The sequence below is a fragment of the Varanus komodoensis genome, unplaced genomic scaffold (genome assembly GCF_004798865.1).
Source record: "Varanus komodoensis strain SLA01 unplaced genomic scaffold, ASM479886v1 scaffold1, whole genome shotgun sequence".
NCBI lineage: Eukaryota > Metazoa > Chordata > Lepidosauria > Squamata > Varanidae > Varanus > Varanus komodoensis.
Genome location: NW_025335268.1, coordinates 106,084,688 through 106,094,449, shown reverse-complemented (window position 1 = coordinate 106,094,449; position 9,762 = coordinate 106,084,688). Strand labels below are relative to the sequence as shown.

General features: G+C 41.1%; 1 protein-coding gene across 1 annotated transcript in view; it reads right to left on the bottom strand.

The window, feature by feature from the left end:
- Positions 1–6,786, bottom strand: part of LOC123024108 (pancreatic lipase-related protein 2-like) — a 19,116-nt gene extending 12,330 nt beyond the window's left edge. The window contains exons 1-3 of the mRNA XM_044431474.1: positions 6,640–6,786; positions 4,862–4,987; positions 2,722–2,856 (exon numbers count right to left, since the gene is read on the bottom strand). Of these exons, the coding sequence (XP_044287409.1) occupies positions 2,722–2,856; positions 4,862–4,987; positions 6,640–6,786 (408 nt within the window). The remainder of the gene's footprint in view (positions 1–2,721; positions 2,857–4,861; positions 4,988–6,639) is intronic.
- Between the last annotated feature and the right edge of the window lie 2,976 nt (positions 6,787–9,762).

Genomic DNA, 9,762 nt, shown 5'->3' with positions numbered 1-9,762 from the left:
AGAACCACTGCAAAGCAGTGGTTCTGCTCCTATCTCAATGGCCGATTCCAGAAGGTGGTGCTGGGGCCATGGCAGCTATGCCATGGAGTTCCACAGGGGTCCATTTTGTCCCCCTTGCTATTTAACATCTACATGAAACTGCTGGGAGAGGTCATTAGGAGGTGTGGGCTGTGGAATCATCAGTATGCTGATGATACCCAGCTCTACCTCTCATTCTCAACTAATCCAGGTGAGGCGGTGGCTGTACTGAACCGGTGCCTGGCCGAGGTAATGGGCTGGATGAGGGCCAATAAACTGAAGCTCAATCCAGACAAGACGGAGGTCCTGTTGGTAGGTGGGACGAGCTTTGGGATGGGGGACCTGGACCTTGTCCTGACTGGGATTGCACTCCCTCTCAGGGACAGGGTTTGCAGCTTGGGAGTGCTCCTCGACCCAGAGCTCCTCGACCTCCTCGACCCAGACCCAGAACTTTGGCTGATCCATCAGCCGCATCCCTATCTGGAGACTGCCTGGTGACTGTGACACATGCATTGGTTACTTCCCGATTAGAATTCTGTAACGCGCTCTACGTGAGGCTGCCCTTGAAGATGGTCCAGATACTTCAATTGGTGCAAAATAGAGCTGCCAGGTTGCTGACGGGGACTGGGCATTGTTTTCATATAACCCCATTTCTCCGTCAGCTTCACTGGCTCCCCATTGAAGTCCAGGCCCAATCAATCACCTATAAAGCCCTCAGTGGCTTGGGACCTGGTTATCTAAAGGAGTGTTTGCGTCCATATATACCCTCCCGGCCCTTAAGATCTGCGGAGGAGGACCTTCTCCGGGAGCCCTCTGTGAAGGATATTAGGAGGGTGAGTACCCGGAGGAGGGCCTTCTCTGCGGTGGTGCCCCACCTATGGAATGCGCTCCCCAGAGAGGTCCGCCTGGCGCCATCGTTATTTGTTTTTCGGCACCAGGCCAAGACCTTTTTATTTAAACAATATTTTAATTGTTAATTTGTTGTTCTTATTTATTGGTTTTAAATTATGGCCGAGATACTCCAAATTTTTAATGTTATCCTATTCTATGTTTCATCTGCCTTGTAAGCCACCCCGAGGCTTTCTGCAATGGGTGTGGCATAAAAATGTTATAAATAAATAAATAAAATCAAAATAAAATTACAAGCATCCAGCTACTGCTGCATGCAGTGCAACTTATTGTGGCACTTGGAAATAATTCTTCTCTCAAAGCAACATGCATGCAGCAATCATATTTTCTGCCCTTTGCAAGTTCCCTTAGGGTCCAAGTGCTTCATTTTTCTATCCTAGGGACAAAGTTGTAACAAGCCATCCTCCACCACTGATCCAATGGGCACTTTTGCACATCTGGGCAATCCGTCTTCGCAATCAGCTGTAGTGCTTTGGTCCTTCTGTGAGCAACCCAAGGTGTGCTTGACAGATGATGGGGTTTGCTATGGGTTGTTTACCATTCCTTCCCCCTCAGACCTCTTGTGGGTATCCCAGAGGACCCCACAGCAACACCAAATGTCTCTCCACCTGCCTCCCATTGTGAACCCATCCCATTTTCAACCTCTGCAGCTTTGTGTTTGTTTGTTTGTTTTGTATCTTAACTCCGTGAAACACAGCTTAACAGCCACCTTTTGAAATCCCATTTTTGACAGTGATTGAAAGGCCTGTCCATGGTTGGGAGGTTTAAAAAAATTAATATGCAATTCAGAATGAATACAATATTTTTTCTGTGTGTGTGTGTGTGTGTGGTTAATTTGCTAAATATACACACCTTTGCAGGTGTGCAGTTATGTAAGTACAGTAATTTGCAGACAAATGTCCTTGGAAGTATTGTACCTTTTGTGATAGCATAGCAGGACCCAGTCCTGGTTATTGACCCAAAGAGGCTCCATATAGACTTTTGCTTCCCTTTATTTTCTCTTGACAGTTGTCAAAAGATGAGGAATGAGCCATTTCTGCTCATGAGAAAGAAGGGATGCATACCCTTTTCATGCAAAGATCCTCATTTTAAGGGTACTGCCCAAAGGGTGAATTGCTTTTACGGTTGTTTCTAAGGCTGCAGATGTTATGAACATGCATATGAGCCACCCCCTTAGCTATCATAGCAAGCTGTCAAAGTCTTGTTCCTTTTGTGATGGTGATGGTGATAGAAGACTACCATGGTTTCTCAACATATGCATTCCTATATCCCTGTCAAGGAACCATGGGCAGCCCTGTCAACACCCACTGCGACTTTCCTTTAAAAGGATCCAGAAAGACAGCTGCTTTTGATTGCTCCTTTTAAAAGGGGGACTAGCTCACAGTTTTCCTGAGACTCTATATGCGTAGGAAGAACTAAGCACCTTTCAGAAAATGCCTTGTTGTATCCTAATCTAGCTTCCAACATCGGAACATGCCACATATAGGGGAAATAAGTATACAAAGACATGATCAACAATTCAGCCTCAACCTTTTCTCGTGGCAATGACTTAGCAGCTCATAATATCCTGACCCTTAAATCCTTGGGTTTCTGTAAAGTATAACCCTTTCTATCTTTGTGAGTTGCCTTTTGTATACAATCTATTTATACCATTCTTATCAGTACTTCCACATATATTCAAATGATGCTGTTCCCATTCTTAAGAATCATTGTTAAATTCTTAACAGAAAACCATATATAAAATATTTAGACTTTTTAATGTCAGTGTTGGAGGGGAAAAGAAAGAATATTTACCTCAAAATAATCCAACAAATAAGCCAGCTCAGCTCCAACAATACGGATGTTTTGCACTGCATTTATATACAACTTATCAGAACCATCTTTCCACTTTACCACAATGCAGTTTATATCTTCCTTAAGAAGAAGGAGCTAGAAGGTCCACAAAGTAACAGATAAGTGAAATAGATATTGATTGGATCCAAACTTTGTCCTACTTAGAGTATTGAAACCAGTAAAGTCATAACCAACTTAATTCCTATTGATTTGAATTGCTTTGTTCTAAATATGATTCATCTTGAATTCAACACATTGGTCAGTTTAGTACACAGGAAAACAATATAGGCATGATTACTGTTTTCCCTATTTTTGACAGACAGCAGAACAAAGAATCCCAAAGAACAAGGCTGTTACATGTTGCAACATATTAGACATAGATGATTGTCATTGCCATATACTGATAAAAATCACAGGTCTTCACAGTTGCTCCCAGTTACCGCCTGTATTTCTGAAGTTCAGGTTGTGAGCACCATAGCCAAAATGGCAGTTCCAAAGATCAAGCAGAAGGTACCAGTAGGCACCAGAGAGCTCCCCTCATGCAGAAGTACAAAAATATTAGGCGAAAATACCTCCAAAGCAGCACAGAGAGAAAAAACTTGCTCTGAGACGGGCCACAGAATGCTTATAGAAGGCCAAATGAATCACTCATGATGGCAGTGCCATGAATATGCCAAACTATGCTCTGGGTGCTGTACTAAAACTATGCAACTTTGCTTGCTTGCTCTTCTGCAGCTGCGTGTGGCCTCAATTCAGATCAGGAACAGAGTGCTCCAGAAGAGGAGGAGTTTGGCTTCCTCTTCAACCATTTTTTCCCATGAAATCTCATCCTACTTGTTGGGGATGTGGAATTAAAAAGGGAGAAAATCCATTAACTCCAAGAAAGGTGTGTGTGCGGGTGGTAGAGGACTCTAACCCATTGGGGTAGAGTTGGAATTTTGTTGGAAGAAAATAATCAGAAAACTGGCTAGGAAATGTAAATGGCATGCAGTGGCTGATTTCACTTCATTGTTGTTATTATTTATGACTCCTGTATTGTATAAACCAGTGACATAACTACCAACTTTACAATTTATGAAACAAAAGGAAAAAGTAATGGGGGCTGGAAAGGACAATGATCAAATGTCAGGTTTAAAGAAGAGAGAGGCTAGACTGGTCATGCTCATGGGAATTAAAAACTATAGAATGGTTTAAAAATAACTATGATCACTGCAAAATGGCTTTCCAGTTTAATCTGGAAACATGGCCAAAGTAGACTTGAGTCCTTTTAAGGTTTGCCCTGGAGACACACAATTCTTTTCATGGAGTATGTGCTTACTCCTATACCAGTCTCAGCACACAACCCATACATGAGGATTATGCTTCACAATGAAGGAGGAGGAAACTAGTTCTACCCCACTATCCATGCCCTGGGGAACACATCTGTCAAGGAGGGCTCTGCTGTATCCACACAGACCCCTCTCACCCATGATGCGAAGCATTGCTTACACAAGGTTCTATATCATGGAAGTACAGGGCAGGCTCCCTGCTACAGATATCCTCTCCCACTGTGTATATTTGGGGGAGCGGAAGTAGGACAAGTGGGTAGAAATCTATTGCCAGAATCATGCTGGCTCCAACTACCTCACCCTCTGGCAAGCCAGTTACGAGCATCTATCATCACATTTGAGCTTCAGTTTTTACTCACTGTAAAGTAAGTGTTGCACTTTGAGTGTTTGCACAGGCGCTCCAAGAGATGAACAGATGTGATATACAGATGGGCTCTACTCCACAAGTTAAAAAGCCTTGAAGCAACATGGGAATGGGGTACTGTATAAGCCTAACACATTGAAATGTGCAAGCTTCCACGAGAATGGGCACAAACTCCTTCTGACTGAGCATACTAATGGAACAGCTGCACACTTCTGCATTTATCATGATCCGACTTCATCAGTGACTCATGTATAAAACATTTTAAGATGGAAACACAGCAAAAGGACATCTCAGTTAGTACAATCTCACATGCACCAGCATCTTATTTTTTCAGGTCATTATCAGGACAGTAATATTGTTGTTCCATCCATTCCATAAAATGAAGATTAGAGAATAACCATGTTTTTACCTTGCATATCTCTACTATCTTAAGATAGTCATCAGCAGCAAAATGGCCATGTATAATGAAACGTGTTATCCGGTTTGTTCTGAAATTTGAAATTCTAATTGTTGAAGGATAGATAGCTGATATTACCTTTAAACAGAATAAAGGGGAGTATTTTAATTATTTCTTTGAGGATCTCAACTTCTTTAGAAATAATATGATGTTAGGCAAGAGTGAGACAAACCCAAGATTAGCCATGGCACATACAGGATGCATTCAGTCACTATTGAAAGTGCAAGCTCTGATAAGGGTGATCAGGAACATGAGAACCCAGCCATCATGAGTTAATTGTGGGTAAAACAATGCACCCTTAATCCAGCTTCTAATCAAGGGCTATTAAAAGATGCAGAGTCATCCTATGGTTCATCACATGGAATTTAAGGAGTCATAGGAGATAAAAGTGGAAGGGATAGGAAAGACAGTTGATTGTCCACCCACAGCAAGGCTGAGAGGCCAATCTAGCTGAAAATGCTTCTTTAGGTGGAATGGGAGGTGAAAGCATTACTGCCATTCAACTCGTTTTGCCTTGCTCTTGCCAGCAGAGCTTTTCCATTGTGTTAGTTTTCTATTAAATCAATGGAACCTGAAACGGTTTGATATTGACTGTGATGATCTTATATGGCAATGTGTTGGAATTTCTCTAGCTTCTAGAAACCACTGAACATAAGAAAAGCACTGGAAAATTATTATTGTCCTGGGACGAGTTCCATGTAGAATGGGCTAAAAATATTTTAAATCATAAATAAATAATAATAGCAATAAATAATAATAAAAGTCTCTCTCCATGGAAACCCTCACAAGATGGTTGCCACCATGAACAAACTTTTTCCATAACACCATGCTCTGAGTAAAATACATGCATAGAAGATGAAAATATGATTTTGAATTATCCAAATAACTATTACTACCATCAGTTTCTTTCAAAATCAGGGTGGTTTAGTGACTAGAGTATTAGTTTTTGAGGTGGGAAACCCAGGTTCTATCTTTGAAGCAGAAAACATAGTTGACAACTTAAGCGATTCTTTATCATACCTTCTAAGGTCACAACTCACCCTGAATGCCATGCATGAGGGATGGTATCCAGATGTGACCAAAAACATTTCCACAACATTCTCTAATAATGGACAGTTACGGTCTTATGAATTAACAAAAGACTTAATTTATTTAGACTGTAAATTTTACAGGATTATGGTTTTGTGTTTAGTAGAGGGGAAGGGGGATTGCACTCACTGCTGTTGCCCTCAGCTTCCATTTGTTAATTAACTCTTCTGCACATACCATACAAGCTTACAAACTATGTACACTTAGGCATTCCTGAAACTATCAGTGCCACTGACTCCAATCATTCTTTACATCAGGACTATGATTACAACTTAGTTTTCTACACAGCAATCCTATGTTAGCTAAGAAGCCACAAGCTACTTGAGCAACAGTTTGGTTTAATAAATTTCAAGTTAGGTTATACTATCTACACAGGAAAGCTGTCACAATGTCCTGTGCATTTTCATCCTCTGACGTAAGTCCCACTGAATTTAAAGAAATGCAGAGCTAAATGTGTATGGGACTGAAGCCTCCGTTTATTTTACTTTAACCTAACATGAATTTTAATACATAACAATGTATCTAAGAGAAAATAATACTTTGAAGGATATGCAGGATTATGCGTACAATGGTGATATTACACTAGATCGAGGCAGAATGCTAATCTATATTATTAAATCATTAGCTGAATGGACTCTTACTTGGAAATATGTAGGGTTTTCCCTAGTGTGCAAGAGAAAAGTAGTATTAACAACTTCTGGAGGTTCTGGGAGGTTGAGCGCAGGCCGTTGCAATGTTCCACCCCAAGGGGGATCATTTGTAAAGCACCCAAGTCTGTTATCACACATTTCTGAACCTGTGGCAGGTAAAGGACATCATATTTTGAAATCAGCAGTGCAGAGAGGATACAATTGATGCCCTTCCCCTTTAAAGAAAGATTCTAGGAAAGAGTTACTTTCGAATGGAAGTGTATTTTTGTCTCAGTCATTTCTCAGTCACTACATATACAATTCTCATTTATTGGACTGTGGAAAACAGCAAGTCACACTTAAAAAGTTAAGCAAGAAAGAGATCCTATCCACAAGTCATTTGGTTTTAGATTGACCTTGCACAGATGAATGGGGTTAGGTTAATTTCTTTTCCCGCATTATCAAGAAACAAAACAATTTCAGTGTTACCATTTATTTAGCATATTTCTTAAGCATTCAGCATGAGGAACACAATTTCCTGTCTTCATTTAATAGGTGAGGAGGATTACAATTATGTTGTTGGCTGCTTTAAGGAGCATGAAGAGATGTGGTTACACTTCTCTGCATAACATCTCCCACACAGGCACAATTTCAAGCTGCCTCCACCTCATCCAAGGTAAATGAAGCTTAGACTGGAGTTATATTTATAAAGTTCAATTTCTGTATCCTTGCTGACACTTCTGAATTAGACTTGATGGAGAGTAATCTGCATTCCCCATTGCACCCAAGGTCATTCACTTGTGGGCAGGACAAGCATTCCCTGGCCTCTTCTTCTCCCCACTCACCTCATGCCCTTTACATCTGCTTTCAAGGGTTGAGGAACCCTCCGGGGGGTGGGGTGTTAGAAATCACATGTGGAGATGTGGGGAGACATCCCTTTCTGCCTGGAAGCTGGATCCAACTGAAACTTTGTATCCTGTGCCCCATAACAGAAGTTCTCTGGGCAGTTGACAAGATAAACAAACATGCTGTGACTGTAAACTTGAAAGGCAGATGGCAGAGGGAAAGAAAATTTGTGGTATGGGAGAAAAGTCTTATGGCCCCAGAGATTGTTTAGGGGGCCACGGGATCCTTCATATGTATTTTATTTATTTATTTATTTAAACATTTCTATGCCGCCCCATTTGCCGAAGCCTCAGGGCGGCTCACAACATACATTAAAATACAAGAAATAACAATATAAAATAAGTCGCCCTGGCCAGATAAAATAAGCAAATAATATTAGCAATTAAAATGACGCTTAAATAAAAAGGTCTTTGCCTGGCGCCGAAAAACAAATAACGACGGCGCCAGGCGGACCTCTCTGGGGAGCGCATTCCATAGACTGGGCGCCACCCAAGGTCTGAGGATAGCAGTGAGTTCCAACCTCAGAGATGGAGATCTGTGCTTGAATCTTCTTTCCTCTAAAGTGCCATCTGCATCTTCAAGTTTCGGAACATGACTTCAGATAAGGGTAGAAGGGAACATTTCAAGTGATGGAGGAGGAAGGAGACTGGCACTGCCAGGATGCAAGTTCTCTTGCTGGCACTCCAGCCTCCTTCTCTTCTCATTCAAATTACTGCAGGTAAGCAGTGATACCATCCATCTCACTGATCTGAAAAATATGAGCTTGGAGGCAGAAATCACACGTGCTGTTCCCTTTCCCCTCTGCAAAGGCTGCTCATGAAGCTCTGATTTAGGAGACTGATGAGCACTGAGGGTGCAATAAATAAATGAACGAATAGGAATGAAAGAACAAAACTCCACAGGCCCAAAACACGATAAACAGTGATGGTGCTTCCAAATGGACAGGTCCTAGTGCTACCATCCAAAAGGCCAATGGTGCTCTTCCATTTTTCTTTCCTTAATGGAAGTTCTGTGCTAAGAAAAAGGTGGGGGAAGTGGTTGAAAAATGTAAAATACAAATGTAAAGTATCACACTACACATATAGTTCTATGATGGATCAGGGCAGTTCCACAATGAAAGTGTCATCGTAGCTTGGCCACAGCTTAAAAGACTAAAACAAATAAACAAACAAACATCTGAATAAAACAGTTTCCTGGATTCCTAAAATATTTATTTATTTTTCGATTTATATCCTGCCTTTTTCCTACAAAGGGCTCAAGGTAGCTTACATCTCCTCCTCCATCTTATCCCCACAACAACAACCCTGTGAGGTAGGTTGGGCTGAGAGTCTGTGACTGGCCCAAAGTCACCCAGTTGGCTCCATGGCCGAGCGGGGACTAGAACCCAGATCGCCTGAGTCCCAGTCCCATGCTCTTAACCACTACACCAATCTGACATGAGAGACAAAAGTCTTTGTTTAAGGAAAGCATGGGATTTCGTACAGCTATGAATAGAATCTGCCTGCCCAAATTCTTCAATTCAGGTGCAGACATTTATCAGTAGTATACCACTGGGCATCATTTCTTATGACAAAGTGGATTCTTTTGCTTTTGACTGAAAACAAAACACAGTATGAGATAGTATTTTTAAAAAATGAATATAAAAATGAAAATTGAGAGCCAGTGTGGTTAGGAGTGTGAGACTGGGACTCAGGAGTTCTGGGTTCAAATCCCCACTCAGCCATGGAGCCAACTGGGTTACTTTGGGCCAGTCACAGACTTTCAACTCAGCATACCTCACAGGATTGTTGTGAGGATAAGATTGGAGGAAACTGCCTTGAGTTCTTGAAAGAAAAAAGCAGGATATAAATAAATAAGTGTATGAAAGGATTAATCAGTTTATAGCAAATTTATCCATCCAAAATTCATATGCATAGCCTGTGAATGAAAAGTTTCAGTGCCTGTATTATTGTCCTTAATCTCACCTTCCACAATTGCATGCAGAAATAGTGCAATGAATGAATGACCAAACATCTAGAATAAAAAAGAAATACTCAAGTTAACTCCAATGCTGGAATCCATCTGAAGTTACAGGGATATATTCTGCTTATCACATCAGTGCAACTGTCCATACCTATGAGGAATCATGATGCAGATAATTAAGAACAAAATGATCAAAGGGAATGCTTTATATAATAGTGTCACCACAATCCAATTCCCAGTGTGTCCATAGTCAACAATAAAGAAAAT